At 42.4% G+C, this 24,630-nt stretch overlaps 2 protein-coding genes and 1 long non-coding RNA gene across 3 annotated transcripts; 1 reads left to right on the forward strand and 2 right to left on the reverse strand.

Annotated features, from left to right (window-relative positions):
* Positions 1-10,867: 10,867 nt before the first annotated feature.
* Positions 10,868-15,542, reverse strand: LOC311296101 (proteasome subunit beta type-7-like). Its single transcript, XM_084417745.1, has 8 exons — positions 15,389-15,542; positions 14,089-14,182; positions 13,781-13,878; positions 13,527-13,667; positions 13,213-13,328; positions 13,075-13,133; positions 12,541-12,692; positions 10,868-11,343 (listed from the first exon to the last, which is right to left on the reverse strand). The coding sequence occupies exons 1-8, from the start codon at positions 15,445-15,447 to the stop codon at positions 11,232-11,234; spliced, it is 831 nt and encodes a 276-aa protein (XP_084273871.1). The 5' UTR covers positions 15,448-15,542; the 3' UTR covers positions 10,868-11,231.
* A 2,054-nt stretch (positions 15,543-17,596) lies between these two features.
* On the forward strand, positions 17,597-18,931 carry LOC311296795. The gene is made up of 3 exons (XR_014628708.1): positions 17,597-18,149; positions 18,468-18,564; positions 18,747-18,931. It is a non-coding gene; the product is annotated as an uncharacterized lncRNA (long non-coding RNA).
* A 10-nt stretch (positions 18,932-18,941) lies between these two features.
* On the reverse strand, positions 18,942-21,301 carry LOC311295984 (uncharacterized protein). The gene is made up of 4 exons (XM_084417584.1): positions 20,922-21,301; positions 20,528-20,653; positions 20,358-20,420; positions 18,942-20,152 (listed from the first exon to the last, which is right to left on the reverse strand). The coding sequence occupies exons 1-4, from the start codon at positions 21,229-21,231 to the stop codon at positions 19,734-19,736; spliced, it is 918 nt and encodes a 305-aa protein (XP_084273710.1). The 5' UTR covers positions 21,232-21,301; the 3' UTR covers positions 18,942-19,733.
* Between the last annotated feature and the right edge of the window lie 3,329 nt (positions 21,302-24,630).

Genomic DNA, 24,630 nt, shown 5'->3' on the forward strand with positions numbered 1-24,630 from the left:
TCTGAATGTCACAGAGGCGTGGGAGTTGATTTATATCATTCACACTGACAAGCTGCCTTTGGAGTTTCATCATTGGCAGCTGCCAAGCCACTCCCTAGCAACCAAACAGAGTACCCTAGCAACCGTTTTGCAAGACCTATATCTCTGCATCAGAACATCGTATAGAGATGGTGGTTGGCTCTTTTGACTCATGCTAGCAAACAGGACTTCCAACATGCTACACATGCTAGCTGTGAATAGCTACATGCTAACTGCAATTAGCTTAGGGTAAACATGATAAAAAAACAACTGTTCTAGCATCATGCTATCAACATGTTAATTATGCTAGCATCTTGTTAAAACATCCTGGAAAATTGCTAATAATGCTATCATCTTGCTAATAACATGCAAGCAACATGCTAATCATGCTAACATCATGCTAGTAACATGCTAATCATGCTGGCATCATGTTAACATCTTTTGCTAAAAACATGTTGGCAACATGCTAAGCTTGCTAGCATTATGTTAATCATGCTAACATGATTCTAGCAACATGCTAATCATAGTAAATCATGCTAGATTGTAATAAATTCTGGTAAATAATGTTAGAAACATGGTAAATCATGCTATAATGTGATCATTCGTTGTAAATCATGTTATAAACATGGTAAATCATACTAGAATGTGGTATATCATGGTATCACAACATTGTTAATTGTGTTAGCATGTGTCCAGGGCCGAGTTTTGCCACTGCAAGCACCACTCACATTTTCTTCAGGAAATGTACATTCGAGTTTATAGTTATTATTACAGTAAATACATGTAACGTGTAACAATAAAGTGTAACCAAAAAACCTGTAAAAAAATACTACTGGAATCTCATCAAATGAATGGTTGTTGTTTTCAGTGCAAAGAGTTTCTCATTTCCCCAGATTAGTGTGTCAACATGCCCCATTACTAGATCAGTGTGTGTTGTTAATAATGCGCTGTTTTCCCCTGTGCAATAACAGTGAAGATGAGAGTGATTTGTGTGGAGAAATGAAGCAGATGTTTGCTCTCGGCCTCATATCTGGTGTCGTCAGACCTCAGGTGTGAATAAAGCTGAAATGAATGAAACACTCGGCTGATGTTTGTCTCTCTACTGGAGTCACACACAGATCTAGTTTAGCAGAAGGAAAATCTAATGAGAAAGAGGACAATCACTGCTTTGACTAGTTGTCTGTGAAGAACTCAATATTCTTATGGCTCTTTGATTTCTGAATGTTAATATTAGTTTTGTTTGATTTGTTCTTGTAAATTACAAAAATAATAGTTGAACAGAAAATGATTGCTGTAAAGTTTTGACATTTGAAAGGCCGAAGCTGATGAAAGGTTAAACTGGTCAGGAGGGTTTTTTTAATGGAACATTGTTATTATTATTTTTTATCTACAATGTGAATTAATGTTGTTTACAAGTAAAATTGTAAATATATGTGAGAAAGAGAGGAATCAAACTAGTATTTATAACTTTAATAGTGCAAAATATGAAAATAATGCAGATATTTATTAACATTTTGTCTTGTGCAAAAGTAATACACTTGAAGCACATTCTGACATTTATTTCACTGAAATGAAAAGAGTGAATCAGTTTAAATCATCCATTAACATCTAATGATCAAAAACACAATGCTGACAAAACAGATTACAGTCCAATAAACGTCTCGGTTACGTATGGTAACCCTCGTTCCCTGAGTCCAGGGAACGGAGACGCCTCGGGGGAGTTCCCCTGACGAATTGGGATCACGCTAGGGAGACCAATTGCCTTCGAGTGAATTAAAACGAGCCAATGAACATTGGCATGCAACATTTGCATTCCGCAGCCCGCCTACCAGCGCGGGTATAAAGCCCGGAAGCAAACATTGCATCATCGCTTTTCGCTGAGGAGCCGAACAGTGTCCAGCCCTCCGCGAAGGTACAGCAACATGGCGACGGGACGAGGCGTCTCCGTTCCCTGGACTCAGGGAACGAGGGTTACCATACGTAACCGAGACGTTCCCTTTCGTCAGCAGGGAACTCCGACGCCTCATAACACTGGGAAAGCGTGCCCGTCCCCAAGGAAAATAATAATGGGGGGGAACGCTGCGGAAGCTGAGGCAGCCTAGAGGAAGGCCCTCAAATACACACATGTACTAACCACGTAGGGTAGTGAAACATATGGCAGTCCTTGAAGGTAGTCCCAGTCCGGAGGAGTGTGGAGCGTACTCAACAGGGACGACAGAATGAGTCTGTCAAGGGGAAGACATGGCTGAACTGCACGTGGCAATCATGGGTCACCGCAGGGACCACTGGAAAAGCACCCAGTCTACTAGCAACTCCTTACTGAAGGTAGCAGACCTGGTGCCGGGCGGTCCGCAACGCCTGGCACCGGAGGGGTGATGGAGGAACTCACGAGGTTAGCCGTTTGTTGGGTAACCAACGGAGCAAAAGACGCACGTATCCGCTCACGGAATGGCGTCGCAAGCCGACACACCTATTCCCTCTAATTACTGGCCGTAGCGAGTACTCGGGAGGAAACAGGTTCCACACGTAGGCTATAAAATCTAGCGAACATGTTCGGTGTCGCCCAGCCCGCAGCTCTACAAATGTCTGTTAGCGAGGCGCCTTGTGCCAGAGCCCAAGAAGCGGCAACACTCCTAGTGGAATGAGCCCGCAACCTGGGAGGGCAGGGCTCACCCTGGGACTCATAAGCCCTGGTGATAGCATCCACTAACCAGTGGGCTAACCTCTGCTTGGAGACAGCCTTCCCCTTCTGCTGGCCTCCGTAACAAACAAAGAGCTGATCTGAGGTCCTAAAACTTTGCGTTCTGTCTATATAAACCCGGAGGGCCCGGACGGGACAGAGAAAAGCTAGGGCTGGGTCTGCCTCCTCCTGGGGCAGCGCTTGCAGGTTCACTACCTGGTCCACGAAGGGAGTGGTAGGAACCTTGGGCACATATCCGAGCCTGGGTCTCAATATAACCTGAGAAAGGCCAGGCCCGAACTCTAGGCACGATTCGTCGACCGAAAATGCCTGCAGATCCCCCACCCTCTTGAAGGAGGCCAATGCTAACAGGAGCGCTGTCTTAATGGACAGGATATTAAGCTCGACTGACAGCAAAGGCTCAAAAGGAGGACTTTGAAGTGCTTTAAGCACCAGAGTTAAGTCCCAAGAGGGTACAGGGTGCAAGTTGCGAGGTGGATTTAGCCTCCTAGCACCCTTGAGGAATCTGATGACCAGGTCGTGCTTCCCCACGGACTTACCTTCAACTACATCGTGATGTGCGGCTATTGCGGCAACATACACTTTAAGGGTGGAGGGAGACAGCCTTCGCTCCAACCCCTGTTGTAGGAAGGAGAGCACGACTCTGATCGGGCAAGTTCGTGGGTTCTCCCATGGGAAGAACACCAGCCGACAAACAGGTTCCACTTCAGAGCATAGAGGCGCCTCGTAGAGGGGGCTCTAGCTGAAGAGATGGTATCTACCACTGCCTGTGGCAGGCCATCTAGAACCTCCGCGTCCCGTCCAGGGACCAGACATGGAGTTTCCAGAGGTCTGGACGCGGGTGCCATGGAGTGCCCCGTCTCTGAGAAAGAAGGTCCTTCCTCAGAGGAATCGGCCAAGGAGGGGCTGTCGTGAGGAGCATGAGTTCTGGGAACCAAGTCCGGGTTGGCCAATACGGGGCCACCAAAAGGACCTGCTCCTCGTCCTCCCTGACCTTGCACAGAGCCTGTGCAAGAAGGCTCACTGGGGGAAACGCATATTTGCGTAGGTCCCGGGGCCAGCTGTGTGCCAGGGCATCCGTGCCGAGAGTTCCTTCGGTCAGGGAGTAATACCACTGGCAATGGGTCGTGTCCGGAGAGGCAAACAGGTCTACCTGTGCGGCTCCGAAGATTCGCCAAATCAGCTGGATCACCTGGGGATGGAGTCGCCATTCTCCCGGAAGGGGAGGCTGATGTGAAAGCTCGTCGGCCACACAATTGAACTCCCCTGGGACATGAACGGCGCGAAGCGACCTCAGATGCTTCTGACTCCATAGGAGGAGGTGGGAGGCGAGTCGCGACATACGACGGGAGCGCAGACCACCTTGTCGGTTGATGTACGCAACGGTCGCAGTGCTGTCCAGTACGTGCTTGTGTCTGAGAAACCCCTTGAGGCGACACAAGGCCAAGCGTACTGCTTGCAACTCTAGGCAGTTGATGTGCCAATGCAGCTGGGGCCCCGTCCACAGACCCGAGACTGCATGCCCTTTGTACGTGGCCCCCCAACCCTTGGCAGAAGCATCTGTGAACACCACAGCATGCCTGGAAACCTGGACTAGGGGCACTCCGGCCCGTAGAAACCCAGGATCCGACCAAGGGGTGAAGGTTTGGCGACAGTGCGGGGTGACTTTGACCCGGAACGTGCCGCTCTGCCACGCCCACCTCGGGACTCGATCGTGAAGCCAGTGCTGGAGCGGTCTCATATGCAACAAGCCGAGCGGCGTTACTGCGGCTGCGGCTGCCATATGCCCCAGGAGCCTCTGAAACTGTTTCAGTGGGACCGCTGTCCTGCCTCGAAAGGACTTGAGACACACGGGTAAAGTGGATGCCCTTGAACTTGGGAGGCCGGTGTGCAAACTGAGTTGCATAGCCGAGCCGGATGGTGTGGATGAGCCAGTGCGACGGCCTCGGGAGCGCTAGCCAGGCTCCGAGAAACTGCCGCAACGAGCCCACCCGCACCGCCGGCGTACCCGCGGAGGGGCAGCGAGGCGGAAGGCAGGGACACGGCTCCGGTGGCATTGTAGCGGCCGAGAGCGGGGTCTGGGTGTGTATTTGGACAACACCTACCTGCCTCCACCGGGGGACAGACGGCAGAGAAGACCCTAGAGTGTTCTGCTGCGGGCTGTCGCCTGGCGAGAGAAGGGGAGGAGACGAGGAGCGAGGCCCAAGGGCGGCTGCTGGTCTCCGTACCTTCCCGCCCAGCAGCAGATAGGAGTGACGTGACCGGGGTGGCGCCACTGCTATCTGAGAGCTGGGGAGAGGGGAACGAGAGCGGCGCAGCTCGGGGGCGGCGTGCACTGCCATTCTGACCCTCTCGGATGGAGGAGACTGGTCTTATTTAACTGCCAGTCTCGACCGTGAGGGGAAACGAGGAGCGAGGCCCGGGGGCATCGAGTCCTGGTTTCCGCCTCATCCAGCGAGAGACGAGATTGACGAGGCCGAAGCCCTCACTGCCATCTGAGCGCTGGGGCCCGTGAGCGACTTAGAGGAAGTGGACTGCTTCCCCCGGGGGAAGGAGTGGTGATGACACGCACTCCCGAAGAGCAGAACGTCACATACTCTGGTCGCTTCTCTCAGAGTCATTTCCCTACCTATTTGCTAGGGGGAAACAAACTCTGAGCGGGCTGGTTTTGAGGCGCTCCTGGACCACTAATGTGGACATCGTCTGACCGAGGGCCAGCGTTGTGACTAATCACGGTCAGTCACTAAGCGCAGCTCCACCCCGAGTCAGAACTACCCACGTGCAGTGAAAGTGCAGGGGTAGTGAGAGAGGAAAAACTTCTGCAGATTTAGGCATGTTTGGCTTGCCATATTGGCACCAAAAAGCTTCCATACTGCAAAAAAATTTCACACACATCCAGGCACTTTAGAATAGCCCAGGAAAGTGTGGCTGTCAAGTCTGAATCTTCAGCATGAGAACACACCATTATAGTAGGAACTCAGCATCATTTTCAGAGTATAACAGCCCTCTCTCCGATGTAGCAATCGACATCTGCCCTCCCCTGGGGCCCCGAATGAAATGCTTGGTCCCTCATGAGAAAGACCAGAATCCCATCCGAAAGCCTTGACGGCACACGGCATGCTGAGCGGCTCAAGCCTTTACGAGAAAGGGGAGACGAACAACGTGCCGACGTGGTTATGCACTCATGAGAGAACATGAACCACCCACGAACACAGTCTCAACACACTGATTAGGCATGTGAAACAGTGATCATGGCCGTCAACCAGGCATGCAAGACAGTGAACGTGGCCATCGCCTTGATGACACACGGCACGCTGAGCACTCAAGCCTGCAGGCAAGGCGAACAACGTGCCGACGTGGTCATGCTCTCATAAGAAAGCATAAACCACCCACGAACACAGTCTGAGCATGTTTGCGATGCGCTAGAGGAGTAGGAAGCTCGTGAGGGTCTTTCACCTGGCGAGACATTCCGCACTGTAATCCTCAGACCACCAAATGCTCATTAACCAAAGTAGTCCTCTTTTTAGAAAAGGAACTAAATTGGGGAACAAGCAAATGGGACTCAACCTCGTAGAGGCACACGAGTCTCGGCCGCGCATCTAGAGCGCCGAATGACGCGCGCTGAGTTGCCGTGACAACCCGCGCTGTCAGCCGGCGCTCGACGGCACACGGCATGCTGAACGGCTCGATCCTTTAAAAAGGGGAGACGAACAACGTGCCGACGTAGCCATGCACTCATGAGAGAGCATGAACCACCCACGAACGCAGCTTCAACACACCGATTAGGCATGTGAAACAGCGGTCGTGGCCGTCAATGAGGACAGGAAACGATCGCATCCAGAAACACACGAGTGAAACGTCATCCTGAAAAGGACGCGATCTTCACTCGTGTTGCTCTTTCAGGAAGAAAGTACTCTCTTTATTGTGCTGACGCACACAGGGATCCAACGCGGCGACACAGCGGAGAAACTGCAAGCCCGCTGTGCGCACTCAACCGTTTACCAGCTGTGAAAACAGCTTTTGAATTAACAGTGTAGACGCAGCCGGCAGACAGGAATCGCGTGGTCGCTGAAGCGCCGTCTCACCAACACAGAAAGATCCCCTCCTGAAACAGCAGACTCGTAGAGCGTAAGAAAGATACAGTCTTAAGCTCATTCACTCAAAGAGGACACAACCGGTCGGCTCCGAAGCAAAAAGCGATGATGCAATGTTTGCTTCCGGGCTTTATACCCGCGCTGGTAGGCGGGCTGCGGAATGCAAATGTTGCATGCCAATGTTCATTGGCTCGTTTTAATTCACTCGAAGGCAATTGGTCTCCCTAGCGTGATCCCAATTCGTCAGGGGAACTCCCCCGACGAGGCGTCGGAGTTCCCTGCTGACGAAAGGGAACAGACTTACAAAGAGTAACAATCAAGTCAGCCTTTATTTCAAAGTCACCTCATTTACAAATATTACACAGAACATTGTTCTGGTGATTTATCATTTCATAAACAGAAAACACAGCAGATTATCAGAGATCAGCATTAAATCTCTTTCATAAAGAAACTCAACATGTACAAAATGGAAACTGAACACACAGGACCCCAAACGAAGCCTCGAAGTGTTTCACTAAGTGTTTCATCAGGTGTGGTCCGCCGAATCAGCGTTTGATTGACACGGTCGGGAACAGACCACACAATCGCACATCTGTAGTGAAGTCAACGCATATTGACCTCGTGGGTTTTTGTGAGAGGAGTTTGATTTTGAGATAGCGGATTTTTGTTAATATAGTGACATAGTGCGATTTGATTAGTTATAAGCTATTAAGGCTTATATTTAAATTTACACAACACATTGACTGATAGGCTAGAGACAGACAGAGCATATAGATTACAAACTTTTGGGACATGGTTTAGAAAGTCCATAGCCCTGTGCCCTACAACCTAATGTCCCAATCACAACTGCCAATCATGTTAAAAATAGCTTCAATGTGAATATAATATAATATTGTGTGAATATACATTTTATAGGTCTACGTATGAGTACCCAATAGCCTATACTGCCAGTGACGACATCATTTTGCTTTTCCTATTTGTTGTAGGTATACATTCCATTCCATTTTTATCTGCACTCTGAGCATAAACGTTCATAACCTTACTTTGTTTTTTTTTGTTGTTTTTTGTTGTTGTTGTTTTTTTGCCCAGAACTCATGATCCACTAACTTACTGGAATCTTAGTAACTTACTAACTTACTAACTTACTAACTTACTGGAAGCAGTAATCTTTCCTCATTTGTATGTCCTAGCTAAAAAATATCTTTGCATGCCAGCAACAAGTGTCCCTTGTGAGAGGATTTTTTCAAAGGCTGGAGAAATTATCTGTAAAAAAAGAAGTAGGCTAAGTCCTTCCAAGGCAGAGAAATTAATATTTTTGAATAAAAATTTCTAAAAAAGTGAGACATTGTGGCTTGATTTCTTTTATTAATATTCATTTTGCAGGACCAAAATAACATTATGCACAGTGAGGAGCCTATAGGTTACAAGCTTCACATATTAGAAGAAAAAAAAAAATTAATGGCTGTCAAGGTTGTTTCAGATCAACACCTACAAGTGACCACTAGGTGTCACCGTTGAGACGGGTGTCGGATTGATTCGAAGCCTCGACACAATATGGCACATTTGGTTCAAAAGTTTCATTGGTTCACGAAGCCTCGATCTGCCCATCACTACTTTAAAGTAAATATTCAACAGAAGCGTGTCAATTACACGTAAGAAATGTGTCAGGGACGTTTGTGTGTATTATTTGTGAGATTTTGTTGACTAAACTTACCTGAAAGCAGTGAAACCAACAGCGAGAGACGGGAGTTTTGTTGTTTGTCAGTTGTCGATGACGTCACGTTTCCATCTGCTCTCGCGCAGCGCACGTGCTCCAGTGATTGATCACGCGCATGCGCATTAAAACACTTCAAAGTCACGCAGCATTTAAATAAACATATATAGAATTAAAATATATAACATAATTTAAAATATCAATATCAAAATATCTTATAACCTTAGGGGACCGTACTGACGACTATGTCAGTTGGTAATCTGCCTGTTAATAGTAAGTGATATTAAAATAATAACCTGCAGAGAACGTTCCCAGAACGTTCTCTTTAGGTTATAAAAATAAAACCTAAAAATAACCTGCAAGGAAACGTTCTGGGAAGGTTCTCTTTAGGTTATTAAATAACAACCTGCAGGGAACCTTCCCAGAACATTCTCTTTAGGTTATAAAAATGAAACCTAAAAATAACCTATAGGGAACGTTCTGGGAAGGTTCTCTTTAAATTATAAAAATAAAACCTAAAAATAACCTGCAGGGAACGTTCTGTGAAGGTTCTCTTTAGGTTATTAAATAACAACCTGCAGGGAACGTTCCCAGAACGTTCTCTTTAGGTTATAAAAATTAAACCTAAAAATAACCTACAGAGAACGTTCCTAGAACGTTCTTATTTGGTTCCCAAAAAAATAACCAAATGGGAACCATATGGGAACGTTAGGGGAACGTTCTGTGTTTGCTGGGACACTGGCGAAGATCGCATAGCTCCTGTTCTCAGTGCCTTAGCTTGGATTATATCTAATCTAAAACTGACTTGGCTGCAGTTCCATAAACCAAACACCCATATTCAATTCTTCCTCTAATTAAATATAGCCTATATAAATTTGCTTCAAACAAGCTATATCTGCTCCCCATTCTGTTCCGGCAAGACCTCTCATTAAATTCATTACCCTTTTACATCTACTACGTTACATACATGATCCCTCCATGTAAGTCTTGTGTCAAAAAACAAACCAAGAAATTTTAAACTTTTAACCCTTTCCAAATTACTACCATACAGCTCCAGTTTTATACTTTCATCTATTTTATTCCTAGTAAAAAACATAAACTTAGTCTTCTCAATAGAGAATCTAAAACCCCATTTCCTTCCCCAATCCTCCACTAGGGTTAGAGCTTCCTGTACCTTCTTCAGAGTATACTTCACATTTTTTCCCCTTTTCCAGACTACCATCATCTGCAAATAGTGACTTTCCAATTCCTGACTGAACATTATAAAAACATCATTAATCATTATGTTGAACAGCAATGGACTAATAACACCTTGTGGTGTCCCATTTTCTACCAAACACCTTCTAGATGTCTCTATATGAATGAATACTTCTATTATTTAAAAAGTCAATTACCCAGTTAAACATATTTCCCACAATTCCTAGCATATGCATTTTAATGTGCATATGCATTCGCTGAATTATCATCTTTTCCCGGTTTTATTATAGGAGAAATAACTGCCTCCTTCTATCCTGCAGGAATCTTTCCTTCCTCCCAGACTTAATTAAATACGTTTAAAACCTTCTGAATTCCCTTATTTAAATGTCTTAACATACTATAACAAATTTCATCTTTACCAGGAGCTGAATTCTAACACTTATCCAATGCATTTCTTAACTCTCTCAGTGTAAATGCACTCAAAAAAAAATTGTGTCTAAACATAAGATTTATGTATTTGAATTGCATACAAAATTTCCATGCATTTGGATTACATAGTTTTAACATAAACCAATCAATAATCTGAATGTGATTCATATTTTTAAGTCATATATAAATGAAACAGATAAGATTTATGTAATTGTATTAATAAACTGAATGTGATTTATATTTGTCAGTCATATGTAAATGAAACGGGTAAGATTTATGTAATAGTACACAGAAAAACGCCAATGTTAAATTAACACTGCTCAGTGTTCATATGTGTGCACACTACAGAGTTAAAGCGGTGTTGAAGTTAATGAGATAATTAAGTGATGATTGATCATTAATGATGAACACCTGCTGTTAACAAGCAGACTCAATGAAGGAAAGAGAAACACAAGAACTACAACTGACTTCAGCCACAGCCTTAGATGAAATCAACTGAAGAGAAAAGAAGACATTAAATCTGTGAAGATCTCAGCAGAGGAGGATTAAACAACATTATTACCAGCTTCACTTATTACTAACCAGACTGACTTTATTTAATTTCTGTTTGAATGAAATCAATAGTTGTATTTTAAGTCACCATGATGGTGGTTAGCGTTTAGCGTCATGCTGAAATATCTGGTTGTAAAGCTCTTATAAGACGATACAAATATTTATGGTTAATATTGCCTTTGTATCCAACAAATGAATATTTAGCTTGATCGTTAAAAAAAAAAAAATACAACAAAAATGACAATCTTTCATTTTTTAATCTTAAATTTTATTGAATGGACTATTTATGTCTGATGAGTTAAGGAAAGGTAAGGAAACACACTTTTTAATATTATGCATTTTGCAAAACAGTCTTGAGTAGCTCAAATGCAAATTACTGAATACATGGAAAGTCCTAAAGCGTATGGCTACTTCTAAAATTATGAAAAATATAGTTTTCCATTTTTATCCAGAAAGGAAACCTATTCACATATACCTTATTTCCTAAAGAGTGAAGGAAAGAGTGTAAAGAATTGCGCATATATTCTCATTCAGTGTCCATCACTTGAACAGATTCATCCACAACATCCAGTGGTAATGGAATAACTGTTTGTGTGAGCACAGCAGTCGTGCCTGGCTTGTATCTGTACGTACCCTCCCTGGTGATTTAGAAGAAAGAGAGAACATGTTTTTGAATGTTAAGAGATTTTATGAATAAATATGTGCAGTTGTAAACTCAGAAGGTTATTAAAAGAGGATTGATCAGGATGAGAGTTGATTAGGGGTATATTCCAGAAAGCAGGTCGTGCATAAGTTTACGTGGTAAATATATATACAAGTAAATATATAGCAATATATAGTATTATAATGAAACCTTAACATTCGGTTTCATTAAAAATGTCTACAAATTTATTGTCTTTAGTAAATCCTGACAGTGTTTTTTTTAACCCCAAAAATCTGGCCCTATGTTTACTAAAAAATGACATAGAATAGTTCACAAGTAAGTGAATAGAGTGCTGCAGGGAAGACATTTTGTAGGCCAAAACCCAGAAATGAGTTAGCACTTCTGCTTCCACCGGCCTGAAGTCAATAGATTTAAAAAAATTTTTTTTTGCCAGAAATAAGGTCTGTGGCTAGGGTTAGGGATTAGGGTTATCATTGCATTTTTTTTTTTTTTTAAGTTTTTACTTGTCTTGAAAAAGGCGTTGCTAACAAGTGGCTTTGTGAATGGGACTACAAAGGTTGTCAGGGACATTAAATGTCATCACACTGTACTGGAAAAATCATCTACTCGCTAGTTGGAAGTTGTCAATTTTTTGGAAGCTAGTGATGGTGAAGCTGAGGTCCTGCGATGTGGTGTAGTTTGTTTATAGCCTTCTGATAATTGTATTTATAGGCTTCAGATTTAAAAGTTGTTAATTTGTGAAGATTATCATGATGAACAAAAAGTGTAAGAATCTTCTTTTTTTTTGTTTTTTTCACAGAGCTTATTTTCTGCAATAATACAAAAAAGCCAATGAAAACATCCTATTGAGTTTTTGTTGAGGGAACCAGGGTGATGCTAACTTCTGGGTTGGCCAACAAAAATAATAATCACTGCAGAGCTCTATACTAGGATGTACCTTCCTGTATGAGTGTGTTCACAGTGAACATATTCTTGAGTTGACTGAACTTACTTCTGGCCGTGTTTTGGAACCGATAACTGAGTAAGAAATGTAATCAACCAAGAGTTCGGAGTAACCCTGCTTTCTGGAAAACCCAGGAAAATGGATACATTGAAACAAATTCTCATTTTAAAATGATGAAGAATTAATGTTACTGCATTCTTCCACATTACACTTCCACATTCATCTTACCTCAGTCCTTTCTGAACAGGCTGGTCATATCCCCTCAGATAATCCACAGCTTTCTCTGTGATCACACATAGGTCTACATTGCTGCCAGAACCAAGATCACAGAAGATGCCTGCAGTGATGGCATCTCTCACCAGCTGCTTTCCTTCCTCTAGCTTTACATTTCCCAAGCGTTTATGTAGGTGTGGAATTGACAAGAACAAATACAGAACGTGTGTTTGGGAAGTGGGATTCAACAATAAAGATTACACTGAGGGTAAGAAGCAAAGAATAAAAATAAATGTCAGATTGAATTTGGTAAAAGTAAGATCAAACATGCTTGCTTGACACACGAGAATGATTGAGGTTCATTCATTGAGCTTCTGCAGGGACCAATGAGGTCTGTTCTCGAGCATCAAGCAAGTGTTTGTACTTCCCCTTTGAAGGGCCCTCAGGGGTCCGTAGACCCCTAGTTAAAATGCAAATGTAACTACAATAACAGCATTTACAATACCATGATGGAAAATATCAATAAGAATGTCTTAACAGTTGTCTGACCTCCATATTTGGCTTGTAACGATCTTCAAATACAGAAATGGCTGCAGCTGCTCCAGACCCTGTAATATATAGTTTTGCTAAATAAGTGCAGAAAAAACATGTTTGATTGTGTTCATTCAAATAAAGGGGATAAAGTACCCATGGTAAGGAAAGGAAGCTTATCATAGGAACCATGAGGGTAGACGCTATAGAGCTGTGGGCCGTTAATATCCACACCTCCCACAATTAGAGAAGAACCAATGTGCCCCTGATACCTACAAAAAAAAAAGGGAAACAGTCAGCCCTAGTCCTGGACCTGGATAATATATATTTAAATAGCTCTTTAAGATAAACTAATATTATCAGTTAACTAGTGAGCAATATCTTAAATAAAGAAAGAATGATGTATTTTGATGTATCAATCACTTTGCCTTAATCACTTCAATCAAATTGAACGACTATGACACTTTCACCTGAACAGCATCTGTTTGAGCTGTCGGGTCACCATGGCCACAAGAGGAGGTCGTCCTGTGCTCAGCGAATGCAGTTCTACATTTGAAGACATCATCTGAGTAGTGACCTCAGCATCAGCAGCAACACCCGCACCACAACAGCTATTGTGGTAAGAAGAACGAAAGAAAAAGAAAACAATAAAAACAGGCACTATAAAATTTAGTTCAGATAGAGACTTGAACTATGATGATGAGCAACCAAAAGATTCACTCACTAGATTTTGGGAGCTATGTAGTGGATTTTCATGCAGTTTTTATCAGCTACGACCATATCATCCGTGGCTCTGGTGTCTGCACCTAAAATCACTCCATCCTAAAATAGAATCCATTTATTGTTTGGTTTATTATAACTAAATATTACATACCATCATATTAATTTAATATAGCTAAGTTTATTTGCAATTACTTGAATTACAATATAGACTTAAATGATATGGAAATGAATTACAACATAGACTTAAATTATAAATTTTTAATCAGTAATTAACAACACAAATCATGCTTTTGCAGCGTCAAAACAGACTTTGAATATCAGGCCAGCAATGGTGGTGCCAGTCTTCCTGGCGTTTGGTGCACTGTAACCCTTCTCTGATAAATTTGCTTCCAGAACAGCATTTCTATAAATGAATAAACAAACAGATACAATACAATTAAAAGATATGGCATTATTAATTTAGGCCTACTTTTTGTTACTATTATGTTGTTTTAGGAGTAGGCCATGTTTAGGGGAGAGCGGGGCACAAAGTAACGCTTTTTGACTTCCTCAGTTTGTGCAAATCTACTTATGGTTCAGAGTATTTATTTTTTCCCCACATTAATTTCCCACATGTCTAGTACAATTATGTGTTTTTGTTTTATTAATACAGTATATACTTTTTTCTTGATATAGCCCGAAAAATGGAAGTGAAATGTGACAACATGCCCCATAGGTGGGGTACATTGTAACATGTGAGGGGCACATTGTAACATAACATATGGCAGCTTAAAATGTTATCTGATCTAATAAAAAATATACAAAACAAACTAAAATATTTTCTAAATAAAATACAATTAAAAAACTTTTTCATATAAAATAATGGCAATTTGTAATAATTAAATATAAACTCATTTTTGAGTTTTGACCACGAACACATGAAAACACAGCTATACAACATAGTTCAAAACAAATAAATAATTAGTAATTTCTGGACATTGACTCTCAGTCTTTATTCACCCTTTTCTCACGTTTTCTCAATAAAATTAATAAAAGTATAGAATATAATAGCATATTTCTAATAGGGGCACATTGTAACGCAGTGTTACAACATGCCCCGCCTGCACAACTGGGATTTAAACCCTGCTAGTGTCTTCTGCTAGTTAGCAAAGCATTAAAGAACTATCTCAACTGTCTCATCTTGGAGATTAAAATTATATCAGATTTGTCTTATTTTAAATAAACACAAAAAATAGAGATGAAAAATTAACTTAAGTAAGAAATTTACTTTTGCTATGGTTTAATAAATGTCTATGAATATCTTCCAAAAAGAAAATAATTTTGGCGGATTTTTTTTTTCTATATAGTGTTGTTGATATGGCAACTAGTAAATAAACAAAGTTCCGTCATCCAAGCATGTGCGGAAGTATTTAAAACAAGCGTAACTAACCCCGCGTTAGGTTGTGCCCCGCGCTCCCCTACTCATTCATGTGTCAAAACACTTTGATGTTTTGCAATCGTTTTGGCTTCGTCAGCATATTAGCGCTTGGCAATCAATGTAAATTGTAGTAATGTCTTGATCATATTATTTATTGTTTACGTCTTGATCATGTTGTTATAGATGTCTCACCTGCGTGTGTTCTCAAAAGACAATCCTCCGGTCGGCGTCTTTGTCGATGTGTGCAGCATCTTTCACCTGCACACTGTATAATATGTAAAGTATAGCTCTAAAGCCTGTTTTATGCTTCTGTGTCGAACTGCCGCCGTAGCTGCGTCGTAGGCTGTGTGTAGCGCGCGTACCCTACGGCGTACCCTGACGTGCACCTCTCCAAAAATGTAACAACGCGTCAATTCTACGCGGACACAAGCGCTGTGATTGGTGTGCCAGAACCCCTCCCTCGGGGTTTCACACGCTCCCTAGGTACGCGTCAACGCGGACAACGACACAGAAGTATAAATTAAAACCAACACGTTGCCTACGGCGTATAGGCTCCGGCGTAGGTCCGACGCAGAAGTATAATGAGGCCTTATCACTCAGCTTTGGGTAAAGCTCTTTCTGATCACCGCTTTTGAACGTTTACTCGCTTCAGCTTTACACAAAGAGTCGGTGCGTCAGCACTTTTAACGCCCCAAACTGCAGAAGTTCCTTCTTTCACTTTCACTTCTGACACATGATCGCTTCTCCAGGCCATTCAGTCGAATGAAGCAGTTACTCTAACCGAACGGTTAGGGGTTAGGCCTATTTGTGCATACAAATAGGTAAGTCTATTTTCTTGTAAAAAAGTTTGGTAACACTTTACGGTAAGGGTACATGAATTATCATGAATTCATGTATAAATTCATGCATGAAATATGCATTAATTCATGCATTAATATCTCATGAATCATCAGGAACTAACACGAGTTCAACGTTTTTCATTTATGACTTCATGGATGAACAACACCTTAATTAAAACATTAACTAAGATGAGTACATCATCATGAATTATGATTTAATTAATTAATTAATTCGTTACATTTATATAGCGCTTTATCTGAGACCTCAAAGCGCTTTACATAGAAGGGGGGGATCTCCTCAACCACCACCGATGTGCAGCATCCACCTGGATGATGTGAAGGCAGCCATATTGCGCCAGAACGCCCACCACACACCAGCTTACTGGTGGAGAGGAGACAGTGATGAAGCCAATCAGTATATGGGGATGATTAGGAGGCCATGATGGATAGAGGCCAAGGGGCAAATTTGGCCAGGATTTTTAATGACCACAGAGAGTCAGGACCTCGGTTTAACGTCTCATCCGAAGGACGCATTTATTACGCATGATCATGATGTTTTCTTTGTTTACACAAAAAATTGGTCTTTACCACCCACTGTGGATAAAGCTATGGTTATGGTACATGAATCATCATGAATTCATGCATAAAAAAGTATTAATTCATGCATGCAAGACTACTCTTCGAATTATTAAAGGAATGTACAAAAATCCACATTATCTAATGCATGCATACAGGCTAGAACAGTATATCAATTAATGAGAGAACTTTTTTCTGAATTATGATCTGAGTTATCCAGCATGTTCATGTCTTCTTCATAGCCTGCAGGTAAATGGACAGACCCCAAAATTGGCCTATCACAGCACATAACATACGAATTCTGTTGGCGTTCAAATACTAGTCATCATTAACTAAGCATTATTTATCTATGACTTCCTCATGTGTGTGGCCCCTCAACTAAAGTGGTGACTTGGTGCTTTGAAACAGTGACTACGTTTACATGCAGCCAATATCCGGGTTATGGTCGGGTTAAGGTCACTATTCGGGTTTCTGAAACATTCGGAATAACCCGTTTACATGCGTGAGCAGAGAGAGTTACTCCTGTATACATGGCATTTGTAATCAATTGGTAATATCCCGATGTAAACGGCGACGCACGGTTAGCGTCTGGACGTACGGGCAACCTTAAGACGCAATATGCGTCATTTCCGATTCTGCTTCCTGTATCCAAAGACAACAACAACAACAGCAGCACGCGGATAATGAATACCGGTAGTTCGGGGCAGATAGCGATCGCCTTTGTTTGCGCTTTGGCGCTGGTACTGATCCACCAGCAGCACTTGGCACTACTGTGCCTCATGGTCTTCATTAATAGAAGGAGAGCAAGAAATGGGAAATGTAGCTGGAGCTGTGCCACACATATCCACGGTACCCGTTACCACCAGAGCCCCCCGGACACTTTGGATGAAGGTGCGCAGTCAGGACTGGTGGGAACGGGTTGTAATGATGGAGTTCACCGACACGGACTGGCGTGACAATTTTCGTATGTCACGTCAATCTTTTGTTAAACTTTGCCGTATGATGGAGAGAGTGATGGAGCCCTGTGAAGTAACCATTCGCACACCAGTGCCTATAGGGATGCGTGTTGCCATGGTGCTATACAAACTAGCAAGCTGCGCAGAGTACCGTGTGATCGCAAACCAATTCGGAGTGCACAAGAGCACCGTGAAGAAGATGGTGTATTTATTCTGCCACGGAATGGTCGACTCTGTCATCAAAACACTTATCAGAGTACCAACTTTGGAGGAGGCATGTGCCATCGCAGAAAGATTTGAACGGGCCCACTCCATTCCTCAAATCATAGGTAAAAATATTTCCTGCTCTTTTGTCTTGATAATTTCAGTGCAGTTTTCTGAGAGTAGGCTAAATGTGAACTGTACTATGTGTGTAGGCTTCACTGCAGTGTGTAAACGTATTTTTATTTTATTTTTTATCATAGGCTGTGTGGATGGGAGTCACATCCCTTGTTTGCCTCCAAGTGATGGCTACAGGGACTTCATAAATAGGAAGGGATGACCCTCCTATATCCTCCAGGGAGTCTGTGATGACAAATACTGGTAAGTGTTTTGCCATTCCCAGCTTTTATATTAAAGTTTATGATGATAATAATTGTATATAATGTTGACAGACATACTCCACTAAGCTATAATAGAACCCCTCCCTAGCGTTTATTGAATATTTTACGAAGTTTTTGAAATTACAGTTCAAGGAGGTCCACTGTTAAAAAGAAAAATAGAAGTTTAAAAAAAAATCACATACTTCATGTTCAAATAATTATGATGTCATTATTGACCTGAAAGAATTGGGATTATAATGTTTGCCATAATCAAGCAGCCCCAATTACACTTTGATTCACTGTGATAATTTTTCCATAGCTTCTGGAGTGTGAGCTGCAAAATGCCTGGTTCTGCGCATGACGCTAATGCACTCAGGCAGTCCCAGCTGTTCCAGAATGCCCACTCCTTCCCAAAGGTAGGTAATGCATGAAAAAAGCATTTGAAATCTTGTTTGGTTGTTAAATGTAAGAGGTATGTTATTAATTTTCTATTAATGTTATTAAACCAGAGTTTTAGATTTTATACTTGCGACAAAATTAAAATGTGTTATGACATCATTTCGGACACTAATATTTATATCTCAATGTCCCGTTTTAGAGAGCAGTGCAGATCGGGGGGCAGGATGTGGATTTCTTCCTGCTGGGAGATCCTGCTTACCCTCTGATGCCCTGGCTAATGAAGGGCTATCTGCAGTCTCCAAGACTGACACCACAGGAGGAATCCTTCAATGTGTATTTGAGTTCTGCTAGAACAAGTATTGAGATAGCATTTGGTCGACTGAAATCTCGTTTCCGTGTTCTGTTGAAGCGCAGTGATTTCCATTTCACATTTACGCCATACATGGTAGCAACATGTTGTGCTCTGCACAATTTTTGTGAGATGGAGAAGGAGCATGTGAATCCCAGATGGGCAGAGGAGGCAACATCTGCAGGAAGGCAGTTTCCACAGCCTGTGTCACAGGCCAATAGGGCCAATAACAGTGCAGCCACAGCCATCAGACAGGCACTAACGGATTACCTTGCTGCACATGTCCCACTCCGTAGGCGCTTATAGGAGAGCGCGAGAGAGTAAGATGAATGGGGGGTGATGGGAAGGAAGCGGATCTAAGGTTATGATTTGTTACTTGCATCGCATTGTTTTTTTCTAAGGTCTTTAAATGTTTATCTGCTCTCTGGAGTGTGAAACCAGCTTGAGTTTGTTGCTCCCTAATTATGAAAGACAGAGAAGAGGTATCTAAAAGTTGTGTTTACAATTTCTACTAGAAGTTCAGCACATGCAAGTTTTCAAGTAACTTTTATATATCATTTATTCAAAATAATTCATAAAGTAACAGCTTTGTTTGTTTTGTTTTTACAAATGTGGTAAAACTGAGGTTCAAATAAGGGTCAACTTTGTAGTAGCTTTAAACATATGGAGCAAGTGTGGCACAAAGTGCCTCTGAAAATGTTTTGTAATAAATAAAAATTGTTTAAAAAAAGGTGCAAGGTGTAAATGTTTTACAAAAATACTTTCAAGTACATACTTCGCAATAACAGAACAAAACTGTCACATTAATCAAAGTGGTATAGATTAAAAGGTGGGACACTACAGTTGGAAGAATCTTGTAAAACCTTGGTCACCATCGTTATCATCACGTTCAGGCTGAGGTGTTTGTGAGTAGGGGACATGATGTGGAGGAGCAGGGGGTTGCCTGTAATTGTCAAAATGGTTGTTGTATGGCTGATACATTGGCTGGGGCTGAGAATTGGTAAAGACAGGTTGAGGAGTTGGCCGCTGGAATAAGGCAGCTAACCCTGAAAGGAGTTGGGTTACTAAGATACCCGTTGAACGGGTTGTTTCTGCGATCAGTTGAGACATGAGTGCTTCATCCCTGGCATGGCTCAACTGCCTTTGCTGCTCACTCCATTGGTTCTGTGCGTGCTGCATTCTCTCCATGAACTGTTGTTGTTGAGTAAGTGAAGCAGTTCCACGGGGCCTGGGCCTGGACCTGCGACTTGATCCACCTAGAGCAGACAAGACAGCCCTTAGCTTGCACCATCAGGTATACTACATAATATCTCTTCTTAATCACTATAATCAAAGTGACCATTAAAGAAACTGTATATTTTTAGACATTACACAAGGAAGAGGATTGACTAAATAATTAAGAGTATTACTAAGGCATAACTGGTTAGAGCATAGTATTGTAACACTATTTAGAAATCCTACCAGGAGTAGCTGCAGTGGCATCCGATGGTTGTGTTGGAGGTACACTTGCTCCATTCTCTGCATCTGGCCAAAAAAAAACCACCAAAAATAAGCAAAACATTAAAGCTTGATGTTAGAATAGTTGGGAAGGCTATTGTTCAGGGACTTCTCCTATTAAGCTAACCACTTACCTGTGTTATCATCCACACTATCATCATCCTCTCCTTCAAGATCTAGTGAGCCACTTCCACTTGTTGCGTTGCTTGCTGTAGACATAGGGGTGACTGCGTCTGTCAGGTCAAACGTTGCATCACTCTCTGCAAAATAGCATAAATACTATGTGCATAAAATTAACAAAAAACAAGAGACGTCTTTTTACGCATCATCATGAGGAGACCGCAAAATAGCAAGACACTGCCTTACACTGACGTTACTTTACATTAATTTGACGTTTATTTTACTTATTTATCAGGGACAGTGCATGTTAGACAGCAGTTGTGGTACTAATGAGTAGTATTACTATTTATTATAACAATTGACCTTAGTTACGTAGCTATTTTGCTCAGATAAGGCGAGCTAACCTACCTTGGTCGCCAGGTAACTGCTCCTGTTCGTCCTCAAAGCCGACATCTACCCCGCTGTTTTCGGCAGTAGTGATGGGCCTATTCCCCAAAATCTCATCCATTATGTCGAACTGGGGGAAAGAAGACGGGTCGGACCCGCTAGTACCGTTTTGTTTCTTCGCCTTGTAGTACGCCTTTTTCAGCGTCTTCCAGCGGTACTTAATTTGGTCTGGCGTCCGTATAAACCCTGCTTCGCGTAACTTTTCGGTCACCTTCTTGTAAATATCACTATCTCGGTACTTTCTGCCGTCAACAAAAGACATGATATTCATGGTTTTCACCACACTAAGAAAGAAATCTGTTTCCTCCTCGCTCCAAAAGTGTGGTGCTGTGCTGCGTCTCGCCATGTTAACCTCTGTTTACTTCCTGCACGCAGGTTTTTCTGGCGCATACAAGAAGTTCCTCTACTCAAAAGACCAAGATTCCTTGCGAATAGAACATGCGCAGAACACAAATCAATGTTCCTTTTGATGGGGATATGCCGATACGCGTTTACATGACCAAATATTCGGGTTAGAAAAGGGGTACCCCAGGGGTAATATCCGGGTTTTTAAAAACCGGGATATGAGCATATCCGGGTTTTTGCCGGTGTTTACATGGCCGTGCGCGACCGGGTTATTGCTAATATCCCGGTTTTGAACGGGTTATTGGCTGCATGTAAACACAGTCACTGATGAACAATGTGTTTTCATTATGATCTGAGTTATCCAGCATGTTCATGTCTTCTTCATAGCCTGCAGGTAAATGGACAGACCCCCAAATTGGCCTATCACAGCACATAACATACGAATTCTGTTGGCATTCAAATACAGTAGTCATCATTAACTAAGCATTATTTATCTATGACTTCCTCATGTGTGTGGCCCCTCAACTAAAGTGGTGACTTGGTGCTTTGAAACACTGATGAACAATGTGGCATAACTGTGAAATGACATGAATATGAAAATGAAAGTTCAAGTCTTTGCAAACAATGTACTGTGGACACAAATGGACTTTGATCTTAACTTGCAACGTGATCTCATGAGAATACATGTGTATTTTTATGTAAAGTGTAGTTCTACCATACGTACATTTATTTATGTTTTATACACACAGAAACGTATAATACTGACAGTGGACAGCACAAAAACGTAATTTATTTACTTATAAACAACTTATACAAACAACGACGTACAAATTTGGCCGTATTCCTATTTAACTTATGCATATTAAAATCGTGGCATTAATATTTTGACTCATAATACACAAAAACACAACATAAATTCACAAAAGAAATCAATTTTATTAGCTTAATGTGATCCAAATCTTTAGAATCCATACGTTGTTTGCAAGAAACAGATCCAAATGCAGCCCTTTATCCAGTGATCTTCATCTCCATTTCTCGGCAGAGACCGTCAACGTCATATCCCGGCATCCCGCGCTCGTGGTGAATTAAAATTCAAAAATTGCGCCCAAAGCGTTACGACATGTTTTACGGCAGTGATATCAAACGCTCATAGAGAGCCTAAGTCCCTCCCCTTCCGGTCGACCACCATGGGACCTTATTTCGGAAAAATATTGTATGTTAGTCAATGGCGAGAGACAACAAATATTTTGATCTCGTTTGAATTGTGCCCTGATTTACACATATGATGTTTGTCAATATAAAAGATACATTTTAAAGTCAAGAAAGTCACAGCTTGATGTAAAACTGCTGAGGTATAAGACTGTGAAAATACGTAATTAGAAAGACTACAAACCCAGAAGGCGCACATGTGACGTCATACCTTTTCTCTCAATGAATGAAGCTAACTTTACTGAAGCTAACGTCTGTCATTTTTTCTATAGTCTTACGTTATAATCGTAACGTTACGCCGTCATGCCTGAGTGTTTTGAGCCAGAATACACACATACGAGCAACGGATCTTGTGACGTACATAGTGTGAGACGAGAGATGTAGTTCATTGAGCGATTTTCACATAAAACTAAACGTTACTCTTCTGTTTTATGACAAACTGCGACTTTCTTGACTTTCATAATTACCTTTTAAATTGACAAACATCATATGTGTAGTTCAGGGCACAGTTCAGACGGAATAAAAAGATAAGTTATCTCTCGCCATTGACTTCCATACATATTTTTTCCGAAGTAAGGTCCCATGAGCCGGAAGCGGAGGGGCGGGACTTAGGCTCTCTATTGGCTCCATAGACTGTAAAAAAAGATGGACGACGCCCCTTCGCTCTCTTCCATTGATGAGAACTGAAGCCGCCAGAGTCCCGATATGGCGCTGACATATTGGAACTTGAGTCTGCGCCAGGGACGTCGTTAGGCCTATTTTAGGGGGGCTGAAGCTACCCCAAAATGTTCCTAAGCCCCCCTAAATGATAATAAGAACAGCAATAACAATTCGATGTATCAAGAATTCTCTCTATGGCTCTGGTCTGAAGTTATGCACCCTCCCGCCTACACACACCGATACACATGCGTTCACACCTGACCAAACGTGAATAGAGCGTCTGGCGCGAGTGATTTACAAAGACGCGTTTACGCGCGTCTGGAGGTCCTGCGGCGCGAATGAGGCGTTTAGCGTGGCGCGTCAATTTCGCTTCAAACTTTTGCTTTTTACGTGCGTCAGTTTAGCTCTGGACGCGCGAATGGATTCAAAATGTTCAAGCGTCCAACTAGACGCGAATTTGACGCGCTATTCGCGTTTGGTGTGAACGCACAGTATGGTGAAAGGAAGATTGGTACTGCTAAGTGTCGTGATACAGAGTGAAACTGTAAGTTGTTTTTAATTACCTGCTTACCTTTAGCTACGTTTTCTTGAGGTAAAGGAAAGGGGATATTTTGGTTTGCTATGGAAAACTGCAGTCTAGCTAGAGTGAACAAGCAAAATACAAGAAATGCTTAACTTAGCATGTGAGTGCAAAGATTTTGCAAACGCAAGTTACAAATACCCTGGGGGCTAAGCCCCCCCTGTCTTCCAATCCTAGTGACGTCCCTGGTCTGCGCAGTTGTGATTTCGGGACCAGACCTGCGCAGTCGTGAGCAGGAAGTAAAGCCGCGAAATCAGCGCTCCGCCCTCACTCTCGCAGAACGCACGCAGGGAGAGTGGATTCTGCACACTTTTTAAAAAATTGATTGCAGTAGACAAGAGGCTTGTTAAAACAAAGTAAATACAATCTCCTCAGTCCTCCGAAGATCCCGAAAAAAATGTCCGTTGGTGCTTCAGTGACTACTTCGCTCGAGAACCTGTCAATCACAGCTGTCAATCATGAGCTTACACCACCGCATCACGTAACTAACTAAAAACCAACTTATTTTTGAAACAGACACTTGAACTTACATCAGCGAGATAAAAACGACAGCAAATGAAAGAAACCACCTTTGGAAAAAAGATATTTGAAGTATAATTTAATTGTTTAGTTGATCTTACGTCCCGTTGAATAACACGGGGAGGCGGGGCTTATGACCTATACTAGGACCAGTCACTGGGGGGCGATCGAGACATTTTGGCTTCACTTTTCAGGGCTTGTGCGGCACGCTTGATTGGCTCTCGCATGCTTCGTCACAGATTGCATGATGCCGTGTTTGTTGTGTACTACATTTGAAATGGAGAAGCGCGCGCGCCTTCACAGAGCGAACAGCGAACCGAAACCGGATTAACATTTTCATGGATTAATAACTTAAAT

Source organism: Rutilus rutilus (assembly GCF_951802725.1).
Source record: "Rutilus rutilus genome assembly, chromosome: 1".
NCBI classification, from domain to species: domain Eukaryota; kingdom Metazoa; phylum Chordata; class Actinopteri; order Cypriniformes; family Leuciscidae; genus Rutilus; species Rutilus rutilus.